This window comes from Nematolebias whitei, chromosome 13 (genome assembly GCF_014905685.2).
Source record: "Nematolebias whitei isolate Nwh7 chromosome 13, NemWhi1, whole genome shotgun sequence".
Lineage (NCBI taxonomy): Eukaryota > Metazoa > Chordata > Actinopteri > Cyprinodontiformes > Rivulidae > Nematolebias > Nematolebias whitei.
This window is the reverse complement of record NC_056510.1, coordinates 17,417,821-17,443,021: the sequence shown is the minus strand read 5'-3', so window position 1 is coordinate 17,443,021 and position 25,201 is coordinate 17,417,821. Positions and strand designations below refer to the sequence as shown.

The 25,201-nt window shown below is 38.8% G+C and overlaps 1 protein-coding gene across 1 annotated transcript; it reads left to right on the top strand.

Annotated features, from left to right (window-relative positions):
• The first annotated feature begins 15,600 nt into the window (after positions 1–15,600).
• On the top strand, positions 15,601–22,808 carry LOC119419081 (indian hedgehog B protein). The gene is made up of 4 exons (XM_037686381.1): positions 15,601–15,909; positions 17,368–17,525; positions 17,706–17,809; positions 21,747–22,808. The coding sequence occupies exons 1-4, from the start codon at positions 15,601–15,603 to the stop codon at positions 22,475–22,477; spliced, it is 1,302 nt and encodes a 433-aa protein (XP_037542309.1). The 3' UTR covers positions 22,478–22,808.
• Positions 22,809–25,201: the final 2,393 nt, after the last annotated feature.

Genomic DNA, 25,201 nt, shown 5'->3' with positions numbered 1-25,201 from the left:
ACTTTTGTTTTGTTTTTGCTTAATAATTATTATTTTATGCCTGAGTCCTCCTGCCTCTCCCTGCACTTGGGTTCAACACCATAACAGCCAGATCATGTTAGCAATTTTTTTTTAAAAGCCTGCTTTGCTAAAACCAACCAGTATTTTTATTTTTATCGTGGACTGTGATGGGAAACTAATACATATATTCACAAACAAATAAATAAATGAATAAAATCCTGTATAATTTATGACAAAATACTTGTATTTTCTGACGTGCACTTAGTAGCAAAAACTGCAGCTGAAGTGGAAGTCCTGTTTAAATGTCAAAAATCAGACTCCTAATTAGTTTTTTTTTTTTCTTCCTAATGTCTCTATGGCCTTTTCACCCTCCTTGCCATGGTCCATATGGCACGTAGTCACTTGGTGCTCTTTGAATGGACTACATGAAAACTATTGTAATCCTGCAAACAATGGTGAAGTATCCAAATGGGTCTTTGAATGGAAATTTCTTCAATCAATAAACAGTTGAACAATAAAACTTCGTGTAATTTCCCTAGTTGCTTTATGTCCTCTGAATAAATATTTCTCTGTCTTTGCACAAGTGAGGCATTGGGGTGGGTGCAGAAGGGTGGAAGAATATTTCTTTGTTTCTTCATTTGGAGCTTTTAGTGTTGGATGCATCAATATCACTCCCAATTTTTTTTTCCCAGATATTAAGATATCTTTGAATAATGCTTACATGATAGATTTTTGCTTCTTGGTGCTCCTGATTCAGTCTTTTTTTTTAAATTATTATTTGTCTGTGCAGTACAAAAGTTTCCATCTTTCTTCAGCTATCTCTGTTAAATGTCTTTTACACTTGTTTTCTGTTGCTCTGCATCGCAGCCCCCCTCTAGAAGACTGAAGCCCACACCCCAGACATCTGTCTCACCACAGCACACAGCTTCGTTGTGTCAGAACGCTATAAATATCAGGTCACACAGACGCACACAAACACATAGACACACATACTATAAATACCATCTCTGTGCAAAACACACCGCTGCAGTATAAATGTTTCAGTATAAATGTATAATGAATTTATTGATATGTTACTCATGCCAGCAGGCACTGTTTTGAGCCGCAGCGTGGTAAACCAATGTGGTGGAATTGAAGTGGTGCTGAGGGATTGTGGGAACGCATGTTCCGAGTTATGCAGCTGACCAATCAGTGAGCTGGAAGCTGGAAGCCGCATCACAAAAAGAGCTACTGATCAGTACCAGTCCTCATAGCATCCATCTTTTTCCTTTAAAAAAAAAAAAAAAAAAAAAAAAAAAAATTTAGTTTTGGTTTTCTTGCTTTGTTGCTTGCATTTCTTCATTTTTTAATCTCTCTTTCTCTGTCTTTTCTACTTCTGTTCCTTCCATTCATTCTGAAATACACTGTCTTTGTTGCTTATTCATACTGTTGTCTTACTCCATCTCATTCTTAAATATCGTTACTACTTGCACATATGTTCTGTTTTGAAAATGCCAACAAAACATTTTCATAGTTTTTATTCCTGCTGTCGGTGCTCGCTTTTTATTTATTCATATCAATGAGTTAAAACTGATAAAGTGATATGTGACTTATCTGTGCTGCTGATTATACATGCTGCTGATTATCTCATGCTGCTGTATCTATGGCGGCCCGCAGGCTATTTCTGACCCCGCGTGTGACTTAAATCCGGCCAACATATTTTTTGGGGGGAGTGGGTGTTGTTCTGGTTTGGGTTTTGGGTTCTGTTTATTGCATTTATGATTCAATGCAATAAAATAAACACATTTAAAAGGTAACCGATCATTTGTAAACTTTGGTTTATTTACATAATGATTTTAATCACTCGATGTCCAGCCCCTGAGTTGTTGGCTTTCAGAAACTGTGGCTCACAGAGCAGTTTTGTTGAATAGTTCTGGTTTAGCGTACATCTTAGGCCCTTATACCGTTATATTGTTTCTTTTAATACTTTATATTTTTTGCTATTTTTGGGTGTAACTGGGACCCTGTGTGTGGGTACACAATTTTGTTCCACCTCATGTACCACATGTAATGCGAATAACAATAAAGAACCTTGAAATCAATTGTTTAATTTGCTTCACTGAAAATACATTGCGATACCTTTTAAACATTTTTAAGTATTTTTACTGAGCTGTCACATTTCTATATACACATGCTTAAAAACAACATATTTACCTCAATATATATTTTTAATTTATCCTGGCCTTCTCATACTAAAGTTTACTAAGTTCAACCAGGGTTGACAAATGATGTCAATGTGTGGGATAATGTCTACCTTTCACTGAACCAGCACCACAAAAATATTGTTTGCTTTGGATAAAATGGTAATAGTGTCTCTTCCACCAATTTTCACTGAAAAGTTCAGTTTGGAACATATTCAATTCAGCTTATTTATAATATATAGCGCCAAATCAAAACAAAGTTGTCTCAGGGCACTTTACAGTGACATTCACATACATAAAAGCCAATTAGTAAAGTTCTCTATCTAAGGAATCCAGCAGACAAGTTGAATCTTGGCTTTGTTGCAGTCTCCCATCCTGAGCAAGCACAATGGCAACAGTGGAAAGGAAAAACTCCCTTTTTAAAAGGAAGAACCCTCCAGCAGAACCAGGCTCAGGACAAGCGGCCATCTGCTTTGACTGGCTGGTTGAGAGGACAGGAAGGAGAGACAGATGAACACAGAATGGTACGTCCAGGTATAGGTCCAGGTGTATCTGAAAGACAAAAAATGTTAAGGATAGAAAAAATAATTACAAATACCAAACAGGTTGAGCAGAGTAAGTAAAGACGGTAGCAGAGTGAAAATTGTGGCCAGTTTGTCCTCCTGCAGTCTAAGCCTATAGCAGCATAACTAAGGGACAGCTCAGGAAACCCAAGCCGACCCAAACTATAGGATTTAGCAAAAAGGAAAGTCTTGAGCCTAGTTTTAAAACTGGATAATGTGTCAGCCTCACGGACAGAGATTGGAAGTTGGTTCCACAAGAGAGGAGCCTGATGACTGAAGGAACTGCCTCCCATTCTTTTTTTGTAAATTCTAGGAACCACAAGTAAACCTGCAGTCTGAGAGCGAAGTGCTCTGTTAGGAAAATATGGAACAATAAGATCTGTAATAAAAGATGGAGCCAGGTTGTTGAGAGCTTTGTAGGTTAGAAGTAAGATTTTGAATTCTATTCTGGATTTGACAGGGAGCCAATGGAGAGAAGCTAAAACTGGAGAGATATGATCTCTCCTACTAACTCCGGTTAAGACTCTGGCAGCAGCATTTTGGATCAACTGAAGACGTTTTAAGGAAGTATTTGGACATCCAGATAATAAACCATTGTAATAGTCCAGTCTAGACGTGACAAATGCATGGACCAGTTTTTCTGCATAATTTTTAGATAAGACGTTTCTAATTTTAGCAATATTACGCAGATGGAAAAAGGCAGTTCTAGTAACGTTTTTAATGTGGGGGATAAAAGACACGTCCTGATCAAAAATAACACCAAGATTTTTAACATTAGAGCTGGAGGACAGATTAATGCCATCTAAGGAGGGAGAAAGACTGAAAAATTTATTCTTAAGGAGCTCAAGTCCAAAAACCAAAATCTCAGTCTAGTCTGTTCAACAGGAGAAAATTAAGGGTCATCCAGGTTTTTATGTCTTTAAGACATGCTTGTAAGTAGCTGATTGGATTCATTGGGTTTAATGGACAACTATAATTGTGCGTCATCAGCATAACAATGACAATTTATCCCATGCTGTTTAATAACTTTACCTAATGGAAGCATATATAAAGTAAAGAAAATTGGCCCAAGCACTGAGCCCTGAGGATCTCCATGACTAACTTTGGTGTATGAAGATTTATTATTTACATTTACAAACTGAAATCTATCAGATAAATATGATTTAAACCATTTTAGAGCTGTTCCTGTAATCCCAATATCATATTCAAGCCTCTGTAGTAAAATATTGCGATCAACTGTATCAAATGCAGCACTGAGGTCTAACAGGACCAGTATAGACACAAGTGCATTGTCTGAGGCCATGAGAATACCATTAGTTACTTTTACTAGTGCTGTTTCTGTGCTATGATAAGCACTAAACCCCGACTGAAACTCTTCAAACAAATTATTTCTTTGTAGATGTTCACATATGACAATGTAAAGTATCTAACTACTGATGGTGTCTCTGTTTGAGGAATGCTGCAAAATGGACACAACGGGCGGCTGTGGCTGAGTGGTTAGAGCAGTCGACCTCCAATGCAAGAATTGGGGGTTCGAATCCACCAGCAGTCACATGCTGAAGTGTCCCTGGGCAAGCCACTGAGCCCTTCACTGCCTCTGATGTGTGTCCCATCAGTGTATGAATGTGATCTAAAAGCACTGATCAGTCTCTTTAGAATGATTTGTTCAATTAGCTTTAGTGCTGTATGAATGGGTAAATGAGGACACCGATTGTAGTGTGAAGTTCTTGATATGATAGAAAGAAGCTACATAAGCGCAGTCCATTTACCATTTTTAAATAAATGTAATGACTTTAAATACAAATGTGTTTACTCTGCTCTGTGTTTGACTTTCTCTGTAATCCCACTCACCATGACCGCCTCTTTCGTCATCCATGAACCTTTTCCCTGCCTCAGACCTCATAGTGTTTTCTCAGAGCCACATCGTTTTGACTTTCATCCAGCTCAAATCGTCCGAATGTCCATCCATCATTTTAGTTGCTGTTCATTTATCCTAAGTGAGGGCACAGTGAAATTAAATAAAAATACTGTTTTTTGATAAGTTCATTCAATTTTTATATTTTCCTTTGAGCTTTATGTGTAGTTTCTTTGACCTCTTTCTGCCTCCTTTCAACGGTTTACCTTTTTTGATTTTTCCAGTTTGACCTTTTTTATCCTTGCCCTCTTACTTCTTAGCCTACATCTTGTTTGTCTGTCCTTTTTTTTTTTTTTCCAATTTCCATTTCTCCCTCTCTTTCTCACTTGCTTCCCTCCCTTTTTTCTTTTTCTACCCAAACTTCTGCAGCCCAGCTGGCAAGGTTTTCTAGTGGTGTAGTAAAATATAAATATAATAAGGACGTTTTTGAGCTGGTGAATCCATTCTGAGCAGAGAAACATCACCACAGAGCCCACAGATGTGGCACATACTCAGGAGAGAGGGATCTAGAGAGGGAGGAGAAAAACTCTCATACGACACATGTAGCGGCACCGGGCAGCATTTAAGTTTGCATTCAAAAGCTCCCCACTATTAAGAGAAATTGTATGAGAGCGACTAAATTTTGATTGCAGGTTTTTTATAGGCATGTTTTTGGTCAGTGAATCAGTCTTTACTTTCTGAACTGACAATTTTTAAAGCAGGTTTAATAAACAATTTTGGCACTGCATCATGAAATGTCAGTTCTGTTGAAAAAGTACATTTAACTTCTATTTACTATGCTTTCCTTTCAAATGAGACCCATGTTCACCCAGCCCAGATCCAAGTAATATTGATATTTGTATGCAAGGAATAACACTATCTATTAATATTATTTTTCTACAAGATTAAATTCTTATTTTCATTTGTAAGTAAGAGGAAAAACACAACATATTACATACTTAAATGCACAGTTACCTTTTCATATGTGCATTTGAATGTGCATGTGTGCTTCAAAGCCGTACAGGCACATGTGTTTAATGTCAGAGCAGAGTTTAGCTTCTTTTACTCCCCTGGGTAGCCTTCTTGTTTGCTTTAGCCATGTGGTGGCTAGCCTTGCCCGCTAACTCAAAGACACATTTAGCCTGTGCTCCACTTTTATATCATCCTGCTTTTATTTTCCTTCTGTCTGCTCTAACCAAGCACACTACTGTGAACTCGCCTTTAGAAAGACGAGTAATGGTGCCACTCTCACCCAGTGACAGACAGATTTGGTCATTGTGGTTTTCACTGGCTGCCATGTTAGTTACCATTTAGCTAAACCTGGTATTGTTCAAAAGGCACTCACACCCAAAATATCTGGTGGACCGTGTGAAGATTAGTGTACAGCTAATTTGGAATAATCTATCCCGTTGTTGTGGATGACAAAGATTGAACCACTTTGATTCATAGACTTCCAGCTATAAACAAAGAATGAGGTGTTTATTGTGGTCAGGGGGTTGGACGGAGCATGTGGAGGAAAAGAGGGACAAAAAGAAGGATGAGGGAAAGTGGTTTTAGCCACCAGTTGTTACCTTGAGTTACCTTCAAACCCCATTGCATAAAAAAAAGTCCACCTCAAACCACAAATATGCTAGTGTCGAGTGGAAAAAACACCCAAACTCACTTGTTTACTAAATAACGCGCCATTTGTCATTCACTGACTATTACTACTTCAATCCCACTCCTCTGCTTTAACAAACTATTTATTCATTCAGTCTTTCATTTTTGCTTTTTTTTTTATTTGCTGCTTTTTTCAGTGTCTGACAATCTGTGAACTCCTCACAATTTACTATATTTGAGCACAAATTACACCTAAAAGAATCAGAAAATGTTCACAGAAATCCCAAATGGCACCAATATGAACCTAACCTTAACAAGAAAGGAATTTGTTTGACTGTGGTCTTTACTGAAGGACCCAAATGAAGACATGCAGGGGACAAAATAACAGTAAGGTACGTCTTTAATATTGCAGTAAAAAAATTAAAAAGTATGCCAAAGTCAACTAGTCGACTTTAGGACACCTCGCAAGTTTTAAAATTTCACGTTGACTAGTCACAGTCAGTGATTGTGTCACGTGATCAGTGCCAGGCCGCTGCAAAATTCCAAGAAGATGGAAGCAGGGAGTGGGCAAAGTCTTCCCAAACAGGTAGAAATTCATGAACGGTGTGGAAGTATTTCACTAAAGATTATGTTGTTTTTAGTTTTATTTTATTTAATTAACGGTGGAATCAACCACCGCCCGCCCAGCTGTTTTTTATTATTTTAATTTTTTTATTTTAATTAATCCACTAAATAAAATTTAAAATAAAAACAGGGGTGCACACCACCGCCGGTGCAGAATCCACCACAGCCACCACTGCCACGGTGGTTTATTTTATTTAGTGGATTTAATAAAATAAAACTAACTTTTGCATCTTAATAGTTTTGATTTCCTGAGACTTATTTAAAGTATGATAAATGGTAGCAGCATAAATATACGCTCCTGGTGGTTTGTTGTTCTTCTTTTTTTTTTTTTTATAGTAAATGACATTTGAGTTCCTATGACGTCACATCGACTAGTAGACTCGACTTTTATCATGTTGAAGTCAACTTTAAAAAATATGGAGTTGTTCAACCCCTAGTATTACAGTATGTATATATTTAAAAATAAAAAAAGTAAATTGGCAAGCCAACAAGATGAACAGAGATAAATGGAGGATCCGACTAAAACTGTATAAAGTCGAGAAGTGCATCTAAAGGGAGGTTGAGTGAATGGTACCAGGTGTGCTGACTGACAATGGAACACAGGTGAGTGATGATCTGGAAGCAGGGACTGATGAGGACATTTAGGGGTTGTGACAGCCACAAAACCAAGAACATAACACTAGAAAATAGACAGGCATGCTCAGACATTTCACATTAAAAAGTTAAACCGTAACAACTAAATGATGATTATACACATCGTAACACTGCTTTAACTGCCCATTACAAAGATCGTATAAATATGCCAGAAGTTTGTGAATTGTGTGGTTTCAGACAGAAAAGAAGTTTAACTAATTTGTAATTCTGGTGGTAGTAGGATCATGGTTTGGGCCTGATTAATAAACCTGTGCATGATTTGGGACAACTTTCATCACTGTTAGGGAAAACTGGAAAAGGCGAGAATACAGATTTGTGAATAAAGCTCTGCAGACTTTGGTCACACAGCAAATTATGATCTGATATGATATATTTTAAAAGTAGCTAAAAATATAAATGTAATGTTTTTGAAATGCTCAAGTCCACATACATGTTATGTTAGGAAATGATTATGCCAGATGATTAACTCAGCTTAGCAACTCAAGCAGTACCGACCAGCATCATTGACCATCTAAAGATTGTTTCAGAAAACAGGTTTAATAATGCACAAAAATACATAAAGATCATATTGTTATGGATTAATAGACCACCCAAACTGGACTGGGGATGACTGAAAGAGAATGTTGTTGACATGTAAAAAACTGAGCTTCATTCTCAGATGAATGCAGGTTTTCTCAGTATATACAGGGATTTTCTTCAAAGTGAGACCTCATCTTCATCCATCTTTTCTCAAAACCTCATTAAACAAGTTTAAACATTTTAACCATTTGTTTATTATGTGAACGCATCAATGTGTTATTTATGCTGTAGTACATCTTCACTGACCACATTAATTTCTTTACTCCCTTTTTAACAGTTTTTATCTTTCATTATCAGTTTTTTTTTTCTGTATAGTCATTTTTTTCACATCACTTTCTTCTCATCTATTTTCTTTCATCTGTTTTCATCCTTTCGCTCGGCTCAGAACCTTTGTTGGTTAAGGCGCCGGGTATGCGTGGGTAACCCCGATGCCCATGTGAAGGCTGTGGACTTTTAGAGCCTCAGTGTCGGTAGATGAAAGCGGAGGGAGAATCTGGGGCTGGCACCCATCTCTTTCTGTCCTGCCACCATAGCCTCTTATTTCACAGAGAAAATTAATAACTTTGACAAACATCAATGAGCGAGGCCCTGATGCTCGGTTGGCTTGTCGTCTGGTCTGGTGTGTATGCGTGTGCATCTGGTCACACATGCCTCAATATTCGTGTCTTCCCCTGTGTGTTCATGGGCCTACATGAGCATGCACATGCATCTGAGCTGATACCTTACGTGAATGGCACAACAAAGCAGACGTGAGGAGTGTGTAACAGAGAAATTGACATTTTGATGAATGGTAACTGGAAAAAAAAGAACAATTTAGCAGAAAATCAGGTTTCATTTTTGGTTTTGTCTGATCAGATTGCTGTCTGTTTTGAAAGTCCCCGGTGACCTTACTAAAGGCCAGAATGTAACTGAAAGATGGATGGATTTAGGGAAAGATGAATGGATGGGAATGTGTGACCACTTCTGAAGCATTGTCGACAACCATGCTGAACAGGCAACAGGCCTGGCTGGAGCCACTCCTGTATTTATGATCTTCAAAGGAAAGATGACACACACACCCACTCACACACACGCACACATTTATATACTCAAACACACTCACTCACACCCAAAAAAATGTTGGAGAGATGCTTGTGTAAATGTAAATTTCTGCTCATATCTTTGCTCAACAGTGGAGGCTGGGATCAACACTCACACAGTAATAGGTTAGGTGGCACAACTTAAAATGTAATGCTGTTTGCATTTTAGCTTACTCATACCATCCATTTAAACTGTTGAAAGCAAGGAGGTGCTTATTAAAATTTTTAATTCCAAACAGCTTAATATCAGAAAACACTTGTTATTTGATTTTCTCTCTAGGTAAAATATATTAAACAGCTTCTGGTAAGTATAACGTAGAAACTGATGGAAACAGATAAAATGTGTATTTATGTGTTTTGCAGTCAGCATGTGTAGACTTTGGTTAATAAACTGAAGTCTAACTTTTATTCTCAGTTTCAAAGCTTCATATACTTCATGACAGATAGACTTTTACTTTGGATATCAGCAGCAAGTTATCGGCATCAGCAATGGCTTGTTGTCTGGGTGTCCAAAAACTTATTTAAAAGGTCTTTAGTTAATCCAAAATGCTGCTGCCAGAGTCTTAACTGGAGTTGGTAGATCATATTGATCCAGTTTTAGCTTCTCTCCATTGGCTCCCTGTCAAATCCAGAATATAAATCAAAATCTTACTTCTAACCTACAAAGCTCTCAACAACCTAGCTCCATCTTATATTACAAATCTTCTTGTCCCATATTTTCCCAACAGAGCACTTCACTCTGACTGCAGTTGTGGTTCCTAGAGTTTCCAAAAGCAAACTGGGAGGAAGATCTTTCACTTATCAGGCTCCTCTCTTGTGGAACCAACTTCCAGTTTCTGTCCATCAGGTTGACACATTGTCCAGTTTAAGACTGGGCTTAAGACTTTCCTTTTTGATAAAGCCTATAGTTAGGTTTGGCTTGTTGTGTTGCCTTAGGCTTAGACTACTAGAGGACAAACTGACCATATTTCCAAAAATGAATTGTTAAAATTGAATAGTTTTCATGTGATTCTCGACCTGCATTTGAGTATCTGTTCCTCATTCCTGTTCCACTCAAACCCAGCCGGTCGAAGCAGATGGCCGCTTGTTCTGAGCCTGGTTCTGCTAAAGGTTTCATTCTTATGAGGGAGTTTTTCCTTTCCACCGTCTCCTTCATGCTTGCTCAAGATGAGAATGCGGCAAAGTTAAGACTCAAAGCAGTCTGCAGGCTCCTCGGATAAATAAAACTTACTTTTTATGTACTGTATAAGTCGGCGTATAAGTTGAAGTTTTTTGCATAGATTTGTCAGTCCTGTGACTTATACGCTGAAGCAACTTATATACGTTGTTTTTTTTCCATATTCATAACACAATTTTTGACTGAAGCTTTAAATTTTGAAGAACTGCAACAGCGAATCCTCCCGTGCATGCTAGTTTAACTCAGCTGGTGCAGATGGAGGAACACTGGAGAGCTAGCGGCTCCGGCCACGATGGATGGATGGATGGTCCCACGCAGGTGAAATTAAACTGTTTTGACCATTAAATAAATGCATAATAAACGAGACGGGTCAGCGGTGACGCATAATAAATGCGACTTATACGCCGAAGCGACTTTTATGTTTTTTTTTTTCTCTTCATGATGCTTTTTTTGACTGATGCGACTTCTACTCTGGAACGACTTATACGCCGGAAAATACGGTATATGAATGTTTCTATTCAGTGCCCTGAGATGACTTTTGTTGTGACTTGGCACTATATAAATAAACTGAAATAAATTGAATTGAAAGAAATATGCCCCCAAAAAGGAAATGATAAAAGTCAGAACCTCAAAGCGAAAAGCTCAAACCTTGCCCTGTATTTTCAGAGTCGATGTTAACCCGTCTGCAAACGCAAGAGTCAAAATGAAGTTACGTTGACATAGCAACTTTCATTTAAAATGCAGCAAGATTGCACAAACCTATACTGATAAAACATATTGGGAAAATGCATCACAGGCACACACATTTCTGTGTAAATGTTGATTGCTAAAGTTTAGAAAATAAGGCACTGGTGGAGAACTCCATTCAGTCTGCATGTCTAGAATTTAACATTAAGTTGACCAGAATACTAAAAATAAACTATAAAAGTTGCATTTTTATTTTTCATTTGTTAACTTTCTGTTTTATTTATAATCTGGACTAGTAGTTACTGTTTTAGGGACGTATATGGTGAGACAAATTAGAGAATATTTCCAAATAAAGCATGGAAATTGTTCTAAAACAATCACAGTATTATCTTTTTCAGAGAAGCTTTATTTTGACAATCTAATTCAAAGACAATCTGGTATATACAATTACTGAACTTTGAAGACAATGATATGCAGATTCTATAACATTTAAACAGAAGTTGTGGATGTCTATCAGTGATCAATTAAGATAGGTTTTAAATTGCTACAAATCAAATGACTGACTTCAATTCTAGGGTTAAACAAGTCGAACTATCTCTTCATATCTTCCGTAACGTTGTCTGTGGAACAACATAAAAGTGACCATTAAGCAGGACTTCTGTGACACTTTCCCAAATGTTATGTTTTTATACTAAAGAAGCAAAGAACAGTTCCTTGTCCACAACGCAGTAAAACTCTATCAAAGCCTCTTTACCTCAGCTTTAACTTCTCTGTGACAAAATGTGATTCCTTGTGACTTGTTTGTATGTTTCATACCAGGAAAGATTCAATAAATTTACACAAGTGCCCGTAGACTTTCTATTTTAGCCGGAGAGTAAACACGGCTATAGATGGCTGTTTACTGTTCGGGAATCCTTCTCTTTGCCTTCCTCTGTTCCACTGAGATACATGAAAAGCAGCAAAGCAGTAGAAAATACCTTATGGTGTTTGCACTCACAAATAATAAATGGAAAACCTCAGGTCTGCACAGTTCGATTCATTCAAATAGGGGAGCCCTGAAAAACAGTGGTGAGACCACTGATTTTCTGCTGGCAAATATTTGAAGAGCTAATTTGGAGGGGCTGAGTTTGCTGATGTGCGTGTGTGTTGCGAAGTGTGTGTGTGTGTGTGTGTGGGGGGGGGGGGTCTGTGTGTTTGTCATTCACATGCAGCAGGAGAACTAGGTAGAAGAAAAAAGTTGTTAGGTTCAAGAAGTCTATTAGGAATTAAACCGTCAGATGGTTAATTACTTTAGTAGAAGTCGATGTTCCAGCAGTCAACCAAGCGGTGACCCCTGATCACGTGTAATACTGGAAACTAATGAGAGAATCTGCTGGCAGAACAACCCATTCTGGGAAACTGGTCAGTTTTAATTGATTTGCTTCGTCTGTTGCTGACAGTCAAAACACATATGAGAAGAACAACATAACTGTTTATCAGCATGCCAAGGGCCTCCTGCATGCTAACCAGGGGCACGTCAGAAGGTTTTAAAAGGGGTGATCAGGTGGGGGCTGCTGTCAGTCTTAAGGTGGCACATGAAAGCTAAAAGCCATAACTGTATTTCATGCTTTTTATTACACTGCTGTCATAGGTTACCTGAAAAATACTGCAACACTGTAATCAGGGAATCCCCTTTTATTAAAGGTGCACGTTTTATTCCATGTCACCTGCACTCTTAAATTTATATTTATATTTGAAACTAGCATTCCTTGAACAAACACATATGTTTGAAACAAGGTTTTCAAGAGATCTGTAAGTTCTCAGAGTGTGTTAGGGGTGACTTTTGGCTATCGCACCAATTCTTAGCTCAATATTCAGATTCAGATATTCTTTATTGTCGTTCGCGTTATTCTCGTTTATTGCCGTACATGTGGTGGAATGAAATTATGTACACGGGTTCTCAGTTACATCCAACAACAATATCTGTAAAAATGATAAAGTTATACAAAGTTATGGCTTTTTTTTTCCTGATTTCTATGGTAAATTAGCTGTGGCTGCCATGTTGAATCAAGCTGACTTCAAAAGTCAGAGTCAGAGTGAGAGATTCTGTCATTCGCACCTCATGTGGTACATGTAGTGGAGCGAAATTATGTGCACAGGGTCCCAGTTACATCCAACAATAAAATGTATAAGAAAAACAGTAATAACATCTAAGATATGAACAGAGAAAAACATCAACTAAATATTCACTAAGCACTCATAACATAAAAACATTGAACATCAGCACAAACATGAACATGAGTCTGTGTGAGCAGATGAGCACGCATGAACACATCAACATGAAACAGATCAGCAGCAACATGATGTGATTTTTTTCACAGTGATTATTCTAGTTCGAGATTCATGAGTCTAACAGCCTCAGGGTAGAAGCTGATCCTCAGTCTAGTGGTTCTACACTTAATGCTCCTCAACCCCTTCCTGAGGGGAGTCGGGCAAAAAGTGTGTGTGCTGGGTGAGTGAGGTCCTTCATGATGCAGGTGGCCCTCTTCCGGCATCTAGAGGTGTAAATGTCTTTGATGGTGGAGAGACTGACTCCAACAGACTTCTGTGCAACCTTCACCACTCTCTGCAGAGCTTTTCTTTCTGCAGCTGTGCAGCCTCCATGCCACACGTTTATGTTGGAGCACATGATGCTCTCCACTGCACACCTGTAGAAGGAGGTGAGGACTGAGCTTCCCAGACCAGCTTGCCTCAGCCATCTGAGGAAGTAGAGTCTCTGATGAGCTTTCTTGATCAGGCTGGTGGTGTTGTTGCTCCAGCTGAGGTTGTCATTCATGTGTACACCCAAGTAGCTGGAGACCACTTCCACCGCAGATCCTCTTATTTTCAGGGGGGTGTAGATGTTTTTGTTCCTTCTGAAGTCCACAATCATCTCCTTTGTCTTCTTCACATTGATGTGAAGGTTATTCTCTTTGCACCAGCTCTCCAGGTGTTCCACCTCTTGCCTGTAGCTGGACTCATCATTGTTTGTGATGCATCCCACCACCACTGTATCATCTGCAAACTTTACAATGTGACAGCCTGGATGGGTAGCTGCACAATCATATGTGAGCAGAGTAAACAGGAGTGGGCTCAACACACATCCCTGAGGAGAGCCAGTGCTGAGGGTTATGGTGGAGGAGAAGTTGTGGATCCTCACTAACTGTGGTCGGTTTGTTAAGAAGTCTAGTACCCAGTTGTAAATGGAGGGGCTTAGTCCTAGTGTGGATAGTTTGTCCATCAGGATTTGTGGGATCATGGTGTTTAAGGCGGATGTGAAGTCCACAAAGAGCATTCGGACGTAAGGTGAAGACTTTGAGATAGAGATACACAAATATTTATACCAGTATGGGGTATTGGTTCCAACACCACATGCTTTGACACATACTCCTTAAAATAGCCCAGTACCACAATACCTATACTACTTTAAGTCATCTTGATGTTCACCATAAATATAAGTATTTACTAAAAATTAAGTGGTATTGGTGTGTCCATAGTTAATATACGGGTACATCCAATTATGTCTTTCTTGGAGTTTCAATATAATCCATCTAGTTGATAATGTATTTTGCTAACAGACAGACAAATGCACATAAATATAGGCTTTTACGTCTTTCTTAGTGGTGATAATAAACTCAAATGAGAGTGAAACTTTGACCTCAGAAATAAAAAAAAAATAGAACCAGCTTAACTTGATGGGATTTATTTTCCTTCCTGGAAGTCTAGTTTTACGCTTGGATCATGTGACCTAATTATGTATGTAGGACTGTCTATCCAAAGGGACGAGGTATCAGTGGGGGGACCAGTAAATTTAACTGGGGCACCGGTGTCCCCCATGGACACCCCCTTTGTGGCGCCTTTGCAGCCACCAACATGTTGACCGCACTCTCCGTGCGCTCTGTGCCCAGGAGAGGGACGGGGAGGGTGGCAGAGCGCAGGGACAGAAGAAGTAAGGGAGTAAGGAGGAGGAGAAGGAGGAGGGCAGGACTGGCAGGGTGCGGTCTGAAGTGGCAAGAGATCGTTTTGGATCACTCAATCCCCTTGAATTCATCAAGCTGCAGCTTGTTGCATGTGGAGAGGACGCAGTCCGGAGAGGGCATCCAGCAGGCTGCGGAAGGAAAGTGGCTGATGTGACAGTTCTCCTCGTGCACACGAAAGAGAGGCAGAGAAACCACAACACTTCCAAGTTGGATATCAGTAACCGCTCTCTCTTTTTCTCTCTCTCTTTCGCTCTCTCTCTCTCTGACTCTCACACCCACCAAATCGACTTTGAACCTGTTTGTTTAAATCCGCGGACTTTACAGCCCCGCACACGGACTGTTGACTCTGGAGAGGCAGGGGAGGCTTGTCAGCTCAGATTTGCAGAAGTTCCCAACTTTCTGCTCCCCTCATGGTGCAGTGTGGAGACGGGGAACTTGACCTGAACCTTCCGGACGTGCTGCTGCAACTGTCCCGGACAATGGAGACTGAACCTGGGAGGCACTGAAGACATCTCTCTCTCCCCACGGGAGAGTCCTCCCTCCCTCCCCCACCCCACGCAGGGGCGATGCGGATCTCCCTGTTACTTCTCCCAGCCTCTCTGTGCGCCTTGGTCCTCCTCCTCCACGCACCTGCCTCGGAGGGCTGCGGGCCGGGGAGGGGATACGGCAAGAGGAGGCCCCCGAAGAAGCTCATCCCGCTCGCCTACAAGCAGTTCAGCCCCAACGTGGCCGAGAAGACCCTCGGGGCCAGCGGGCGGCCCGAAGGGAAAATTACGCGCAACTCCGAGCGCTTCAAAGAGCTGACGCCGAATTATAACACAGACATCATCTTCAAGGATGAGGAGGACACGGGGGCAGACAGGCTGATGACGCAGGTGAGTCACTTCTGAATGTTTGCTGTGATGTTGAAACCAAAGGGATTGGTTTCATGAACGCTTCGCTTCAGCTACCTGACATTTTTTCTGCTGCCTTCAGCTCCCGATTCAAGTCGTTGCCTCATTTTCCATTTGATCGGTCATGTGTGGGCCGGAAATTCCCCCTCCTTTTAGATTACTCATAATGAATACATTAAATCCAACAAGAACAGTTTATCCAGCTCACCTGAAACCATCACTGCTTCCACTCGTTTTGTCACTGGGACACTTTGCGCGTTCTTTGCGCACGCAGCCATGCGTAATCTTCCCCAGCATCCTTCCATATCTGCGTCAAACATACAATCCATTTATTGTAGTTTTTTAGTCATTTACTGAGAAATATTACTGGACTTTAAATAGCTTCAAATTCACAAATGATCTTGAGTTTTTTCTTTTCCTCTCCAAGCTGCAAACAGAAAAAAATCTGTCACGTGTACTTTGACTATTCACCTTGTGACTTATGGTTATAATTCAGAGTGCAGCTATGTGAAAGTGCAACGTGATGTGTGAGTGGAAAGTTATGCTTTATGTTGATTTCAGTGTAGGTTTTGGCTTTTATAATCACTTTTCACCCTTTACCCACACATCTGTCAAATCTTTCCACATGCATGACGGCTGCCAGATCTAATTGACCTATAGCATGAGTGTCAAACCCACTTATAAAAGGGGGTCAAAATTAAAACCTTTTTCAAACTATGAGCTGGTTTCAGAATCTACATCATCTCAAGTTGGATACCAAACATTTTTTTTTTTTGGTTGCAGGTTCCTCAACAAGAGTTTGATTGGTCTCATTTGACGTTCTCTGTTGCACTTTTGACATCATAATCAAAGATCACTGAAAAAAAAAATCAAGTGAAAAAAGTATTTTCCATTTAAAATAGCATTGTGGGGGCCAGATAAGATGTCAACAAAGGCCACATTTGGCCCTCGGACCTTGAGTTTGACACATATGACCTATATGAACCACAAAATAACTATAATCTAATTATTATTACAGAAATAGGTGCTTGAAATGTGTTTTAATTTCTGCGTGTTGTCCCCAACACATATTATCCATTGCATGACTTCTTTGCTTACAACTATGGCTTTAACTGATAGGAAATTATCTCAGGAACCACTACATAGATTTTGATGAAGCAGTCAGAATGTAATCACTGGATGAACTTCTGGAACTGATTGCCATTTGGATTAAACCCATATCAAGATGGCTTCCACAGCTAAATACTGATATACAGTATTTCCTTCAAAATTATGTGGCTGTGGTGGGCTTGGTGAAATAAAACTCTCATAAAAGCTCACAATCGATATGCATTATCACAGAATCTTCTTTACACTTCTCGAGCACTATTAGGGTTAGATAATTCTCAATTTATTTGTCTTTGACAGTTTGCAATTTTTCTTTTTCTTTCCTTCTCTCAGCGATGCAAAGACAAGTTGAACTCTTTGGCCATCTCTGTGATGAACATGTGGCCAGGTGTGAAGCTCAGGGTGACAGAAGGCTGGGATGAGGACGGTCATCACTCAGAGGACTCGCTGCACTACGAGGGCCGTGCCGTTGACATCACCACGTCAGACAGGTAGCCACACTGAAGCTACAGGCAACGGCTTCTCTCATCAAACAGCTTATCAGCAATGTAACAACACAGGCCATCATTGTCTTGGCACACTTCTGATGCAACAATCACAATGTATTCCCAATCGTTTGACATTTCAGAGCATTTTGGTATTTACAAATGAATTATTTCCCTTCATCACAGGGACAGAAACAAGTATGCCATGTTGGCCCGCTTGGCTGTAGAAGCTGGATTTGACTGGGTCTACTATGAGTCCAAAGCTCACATTCATTGTAGCGTCAAGTCAGGTAAGAAATGGATCTGAGCAGCCACATATCTCAGTGTGTTTTTGTTTCTGTCAGTCGTAGCTGCTAATAAGGTTGACTCTTTGTGGGGTGGCTCACTAACAGCTTGTCTTCACCATCAGTTTGTGAACATGTGTGTGTGTGTGTGGCCCTTTGGGATCCAATCAAAGCAGGGAGTGCACCCGTGCACTTTGCCATATTTTGTCTCACTTTTTAGTCATATGCCATTGGAAAGCCTTCAGTCAATGAGAATAAAGCATAAATAACAGCACGTTTTGATCAGAACACCAACAAAATAGGCTTTATATGGACAAACAAAGTAAAATAAAAGGGTACCACTTTACAATAAGGTCCCCTTATAGATGGCTAATAAATAGGTTATAGATATGTTATTAATTCCTTTATAAGCACTTTATAAATCATTAATAAATGCTTATTATGCATTAAGGGTGAGAGACAAAACTGACCAGTTTCTTGCCAAATAGTCAGCCAAATCTGTTCACCTATATATTTAATCTAGAGTTGTTATAATAAACATATCAGACTAAGTTACTACATTGTGAGCACAATAAACATTTGTAAACCTATTTCTTTAGAATATAATATTGTACTTTATCACCGCATTATAAGTATAGTTTTAGATACTTATGAAACAGTGATAAAGTATAATATATGCTAAAGAAACAAGTTGACAAATGTTTATTGTGCTCACAATGTAGTAACTTAGTCTGAAATGTTTAATCTAACCACTCTAGAGGAAATATATAGGTGAACAGATTTGGCTCACTATTTGGCAAGAAACTGGTCAGTTTTGTCTCTCACCCTTAATTAATGCATAATAAGCATTTATTAATGATTTATAAAGTGTTGATAGAGGAATTAATAATGTATCTATAAACTACTAGTCATGAGCCTTATTGTAAAGTGGTACCAATAAAAGCATACCCTTACTTCGAAGAATGCACACCACTCGCCATCTTTCACGCCAGAGTTTTAGACTAAGATGATTTAACGTTTTTGTAGTCACTTTGGGCAAGACTTAAAAAATTACATTATATACAGTCTCATGCAATATTGCAAAACCTCACATATTATTTCATGATTTGTTCCCACTTGGTTAGTGTAAGTGTTATGAATTACTTAACAACTACAAATGGAAATTTTAGCCTGGTATTAGTAAAATTCAGTTTTAGTGTAGACATTTTTAGTTGCCCAAGAACAGTCTTGCGTGCCATCTTGAATTGAGCGGACTTTAAATGTTAGGTTACTTTCTGAAAGTTTAATTGAAATCCTTCCAGTGGTTTTTGTGCTATTTTGGCTTAAGGAGTTGAGGCCAAGGTTTAATGCAAAGGTGTTGCACTTGAGTGTGTGCTGGGGGTGATGCTCTGCTACTACCACACCAAATGTTAGCTCAATATCTATAAAAACTAGTAGAAAGCCATTTCTGTGTTGTTGTTTTTTAATTCAGTTAGCTTAGGCAGCCATCTTGAATTGGTTTGGCTCCAAAAGTTAAGCAGTTTAAATGATCATCCTGAAAGTCTCATATAAATATATCCAATGAGATATTTTGTTAACATACAGACAGCATTGATTTCAAATGGGTATTGACATTTTTTCAACAAATATCTTGCGCAATTAATGAGCTATTCAAACATGTATTTGGGGATCAATCTCTATTACTACAACAAACTGTGGGTCATTATGTGTAAAATTGACACAGTTCTATCCATTTTTATGCTGTTAAAGGTCGGTTTACTGTGGTAGCCATCCTGAACCAGGTTGGCTTTAAAATTTAATTTGTTTTACATGTATATCTACTAATTACTTTCTGCATGTTGCTTTAAAAATGTCTAAAGGAGATATTTTAGTAACAGACACACATGATGGGCAACGTTACCACCTGTTTGCCTTTGGTGGTGAAGGCAATAATCAGAAAATAAGTCTAGATCTACTTTATGCTTCAAGTAAAATCTGCCTTTCCAGTCTATATAAAGTGAAACAATAAGTGACAGCATTCCACCACCAGCTAATCTGACTTTGCCAAACTTTTGGAAATCCTTTTGCCAATGTCTGGTACCACCAGTTATTTGAAGCCAAACTCCACGTGCTGAGCTAAGGTTAGCAGGCTGTGAGATGATTAACTCCCCCTTTGTTTTTGCTGTTACATTTCCTTCAGTAGTTTTTTTTTTCTCAGATCTCTTATCTGAATCTTATCGCAGCCCTCCTTTTCTGCAGCCTTCGGGCTTAAAGACACACACACCTTGGACAAATATTTGGCTGCCTTAACACCACCTCAAGACAAGCCTCCCACAAAAACACACATTTCTACAACTAAATTTCTTATTTCTATAAGATTCAAGGTATTTAAGCTCAGTGTCTCAGTTCCCCTCTGGAACAAATGTGATTCAGTTTAAATCTTTAACTCTGCTTTAAACTGAAAGGTATCTTGAACCAGGTCTGAGTCTGTGTACTTTTCAGTCTCTCTGACCCCCCGGTCGTGCTTCGACTGTGCAGATATAATCAGCTGGTTATCCATTAGCTCTTACTGACTACCCAGTCCTGCCACCTCATCCCTCTGCGTCTTAAAGGCCCAAACAGCTCAAGACACAAGATCAAGAGCGGTCTGTGGCAGATTTGACCAAAGAAATGAACCTCAGTAGCTCAACAAATAATTAATAAGCATGTTTATTTACTTATACTTCATATTTACCATATTTTTCGAACTACAAGGCGCACTTAAATACTTAATTTTCTCAAAAGTCAACAGTGAACCTTATGTATTAATTCTGGTTGTGTTTTTTGAAAAAAAACAAACTGATTTTATGTAGTAAATGGCGCTCAAAAATGTGTCAAAATGAACTTGTTTTGCTTAATGCCCCTTATAATCTGGTGCACCTTATATTCTGAAAAATATAGTACTAACTCTAAGTCATGTACATTTGACATTTAAAAGTAGAGGAGCAAGGTAAACCATCTTTTAGAGTGAAATTTGGAAAACATTTAACATATCTTTTGCTTATTTTAATTCACACATCAGTACAAATACTGTTAATTAGGACAATATTACATATTAAATTAGCATTTCTTAAAGGATAACAAATCGCCTTCTACTTTGCATCCTACAGTTTTAAACAAATATCTTGTGTGAACTGTTAATGCTTGGAGTACATGTTGGGGATGACCCTTTTACAACAATGTCCAGCTTTAGCTCAAAACATGTAAAACTGACTTAATAGCCATAGTTTGTGTTGCTAAAGTTGACAGCTGTGATGTCATCTTGAAACTAAAAAGTTAATAAGTTGTAGTTATTTATCAAATGATTACTTCTGAGAGTTGTATCAAAATTTGTCCAGAGGCTCATTAAATACTTTGCTAACAAACAAACAAATGAACCACAAAGACACACAATTACATGATCATCTTCATCGCTGTCATGAATTCAAGTCAGATGAAATGGTCATGAAATTGTGCCATGGCATTTGACAGGTCTGGATTTTATTTACAAGTTAGGATAAATAGTAAAAAAAACTAAATCTTCTACTGATGGGTTTGCAACAACCAAAGATAAAACGTTGGTAACTGCCATGTTTTTTTTTTCTGAAGGATGTTTTCTGCGTACTTGACTTCTGATCATGGCCGTACGCAGGCAGGGAAGTTTGAACCTGAGGCACATTATTTCATGTTAACAATCCACCACTGATCCTCTCAGATAAAGCTGCTCTTGAGTCAGTGTCAAAGTCTCACCTGCTTCATGGATTACTCAGTGACCTAGAATAACGTGCAGGTAGCATAGCAGGTCACATACTTTTCCTTCATATCAGCTGCATTTTTTACTTATCCTTGTTTCAACAACAACAACAAAAAAGCAAAACAATAAAAAGTAATCATTTGTCAAATTGAATAAAAAAGATCTTGTTTAATTCTGCTTTTCTTACTCCAGAACACTCAGTGGCAGCCAAAACTGGTGGTTGTTTCCCTGGCGAGGCTCTGGTTATGATCGAAGGTGGTGGTACCAAACACATGCGTGACCTTCTCCCTGGGGACCGCGTCTTGGCTTCCTCAACAGCAGACGGTCATCTTTCGCTTCTCTACAGCCCAGTTGTGTCCTTTCTGGACCGCCAGGCTAACACCACAAAGACCTTCTACACCATTGGGACAGAAGCAGGTGTTGACATTACCCTCACAGCTGCTCACCTGATCTTTGCCACAGACTGTGACCGTGGAGTGAACGAGTCAAATCTGAAAGAAACGGCTCAAGAAAAGCAACCCTTTGGTTTCAGATGGCCGAGGAGCGGCCGTGGAGGACATCTGAGGACAGTATTTGCCAGTGAAGTCCATCCAGGACAGTGTGTGTTTACATCTACAGGCAGAGGGAATTCAAGACTTTCTATGGTGACCTTTGTGGAAGAGCAGATTAACACTGGGTTATATGCTCCTCTTACACAGCATGGGTCTATAGTGGTGAATGGTGTGCTGGCATCTTGCTACGCAGCCGTGGACAGTCACCATTTGTCTCACTGGGCCTTGGCCCCACAAAGACTCTTCTACAAGCTGATGGGACCTTTACAGGCACAAACCAACGGACTGCACTGGTACCCCTGGATTCTACAAACACTGGGGAAAATACTGCTGGACTCCGAACACTTCCACCCCTGGGGTATTGAACAATGACATACCGGTAAACAGAAGCCACAGAGACATGTTTCATTTACCTGTCTTCAGTAGCACAATTAAAGAAGAGCACAACTTCCTCTACTGTATTCAAAAAGCAGAAAATGAGGGACTATCAAAGACAAAACTGTGGGAATGTGATTCCACTGAGGGGTGATGCGAGCATGTTCATATTTGTATGACTCCAAAAAGTTCAAATGAAAAGTCCATCCGTCCATTGTTTTTACTCACATCTTCCTTTCTGTGTCATTAGTGCTAATGTCCAACAGTCTCTGTGTGAGATGCGGGGACACTTGGACACATCTCCAGTTCATCACAGGGCCACATAAAGACAAACAACCATTCACTCTCTCACTCACACCTAGGGACAATTTAGAGTTGCCAATCAGCCTAACATGCATGTTTTTGGTCTGTGGGAGGAAACCGGAGTACTCGGAGAAAACCCACGTATGCACGGAGAGAACATGGAAACTCCACCCAGAAAGGCCGCTGGCTGAGATTTGATTCGATTTGATGCAAACCTTCTCGCTTAGAGGTGACAACTCTATCAACTGTGCCACAATGCTGCCTATAAAAAGTATAATACCAGACAAATATGCAGAGTGTTTTCTAATTCACCAAATGTACCTATATAACTGAAATCATGACCTGATGCTGCTCCACCATTTTGTGGATTTTAGGAAGCTGTATCATTTTGCACACAGATACATAGTGCAAATGCAGGTTTAAGCATTGGACATACATTTGCAGCAGTAATAAAATGTGTAATTTTTGTTTTTTTAAATATGTCATTAACTATTCATTAGCATGTCCTCCTGCATCCATTAACGGTTGCTGCAGCACCATCCACACCCCTGCTTCCTAAGGCCTTGATCAAAGGACAACTGATTTAAAAGTGTATAGAATCCAAAACTCCTTGTGACGGTATTAAGTGGAGTTATTTACATTCCTGTGTTGTATTTTTACTGTGCTCCATCAACCATTATGCTTTCGGATTGAATTAAAGCAGGATTTTAAACATTTTGTGATGTTAAAGAAAGGAATGGAGCACAGAGAGGGGGGAAAAAGCCAAAGTAAGGAGTATTAAGTCAATAAAACAAGATAGAAATCAATTGTATAGGTATTTATATATTTACGTTATATTGGAAAGAAATTAAAGCTTTTCTTCTAGAATAATTATTGTAAGAAACTGGTGTTGAATGGCAGGGAGATGAAGACAAAATATTTGTACACATTTTGGACTCAAAGTGCTTAAAGACCACATTGACTCTTTTTAAAATATTATATCTGCTTTCAGATAACTTGATTGTTTTTGGCAGATTTTTAAACTTTTAATTTTGTATTATATATTTTATTTAAGAAATTTTGTTTTGTTTTCATCATTTGAGTGTACTTTTTCAGGTCAGTAATAAGACTGAATTCAACTACTGTGTGACGATTCTTTAATAGATGTAATTAACAAGCAGTAATTAGGGTTTTTAAGAGAAGTTCTTATGATAACTCCTCTTAACATTATCTTTGTTTTAGAAATTCAAGTCCCAAAGGGGAGAAGCAAATCTCCTCCTAAACAATAAGAATAAGGAAGCAGTTTAACTATTGTGGGGAAATGCTGTAAAGGAAAATATAATTACCTAATCTATGACTTATAAAGTGCCTAAATGTTTCTGGTGTTGACTTTTGTTCACATAGTTTAATGAAACTCCCATAATGCAATTCGTCTAGAAACTCCAGGACGTTCTCCTACACAACTGCTCAAAATATGTATATAATATGTATATAAAGCTCCTTCAAGAAAATATATTTAAATATCTATTTTTAGAAAATGCTGTAAATTTATTATTATTATTGTTATTGTTATTATTATTATTTCATTTTCTGCATCTCTAGTCAATATATTTGATGCACAAAATTTTGGTTTAACAGAACGTGGTTTGTTTTGTAACAGAAATAATTTTGCAAAAAGTTTGAGTTGTATATTGTCAATCATTGAAGTATTTATGTAATAAAGTCAGTTTTAGAAATCCAGTTCATTCTCCCTGCATTTGTATTGTGCAGCTGACAAAACATTTCTGCTGTTATATTGTTGGGTGGTTGCTCTGTAGGTGCATCGTCAACGCCAGAAGGAAGCTTGTGGTTTCAGGGTGGTCTGCTCGTTGCATTCAGCACCGTGGACAGCAGCGCCATGTGAAGTTCCTCTTTCTCACTTTTGATGACTGTGAGATAGTTACTTTCTTCTATTTTTTTCCAAAATGGATGGAGAATAAGCCTTGAGGCACAGCACACCCTGCTGGATACCCTTACATTTGCAAAGACCACAATACAAACATTTCAAGTTCAAGGCCTAACATTCTTATCATCTTATCATCTTATGATGAAACGGGACGTAAATATAGCCATTTTGGTCAAACCTTGTAAGTGACATTACGCATTCATGATCTTGACTAATCGTTAGCCCTTGAAGTATATGTAGAGGTTTACTCTGAGCTACTACCACACCCAGTTTAAAATATCTGCTAAACTGGTGGACCCATAACCCACGTAACACTTTCATTGTTTTGGTAGAGTTGATTACCAGTGACAGCCGTCTTGATCACGGTAGTGTTCTGTAGATGCACATCTAATGATTATTTTATTCACCTTTTTTTTTTATTTTTCATTATTTCATTTTGAACAGTTAAAATATCACCAAAACACAAAAAAACATACATACAAAGGTAAATATTT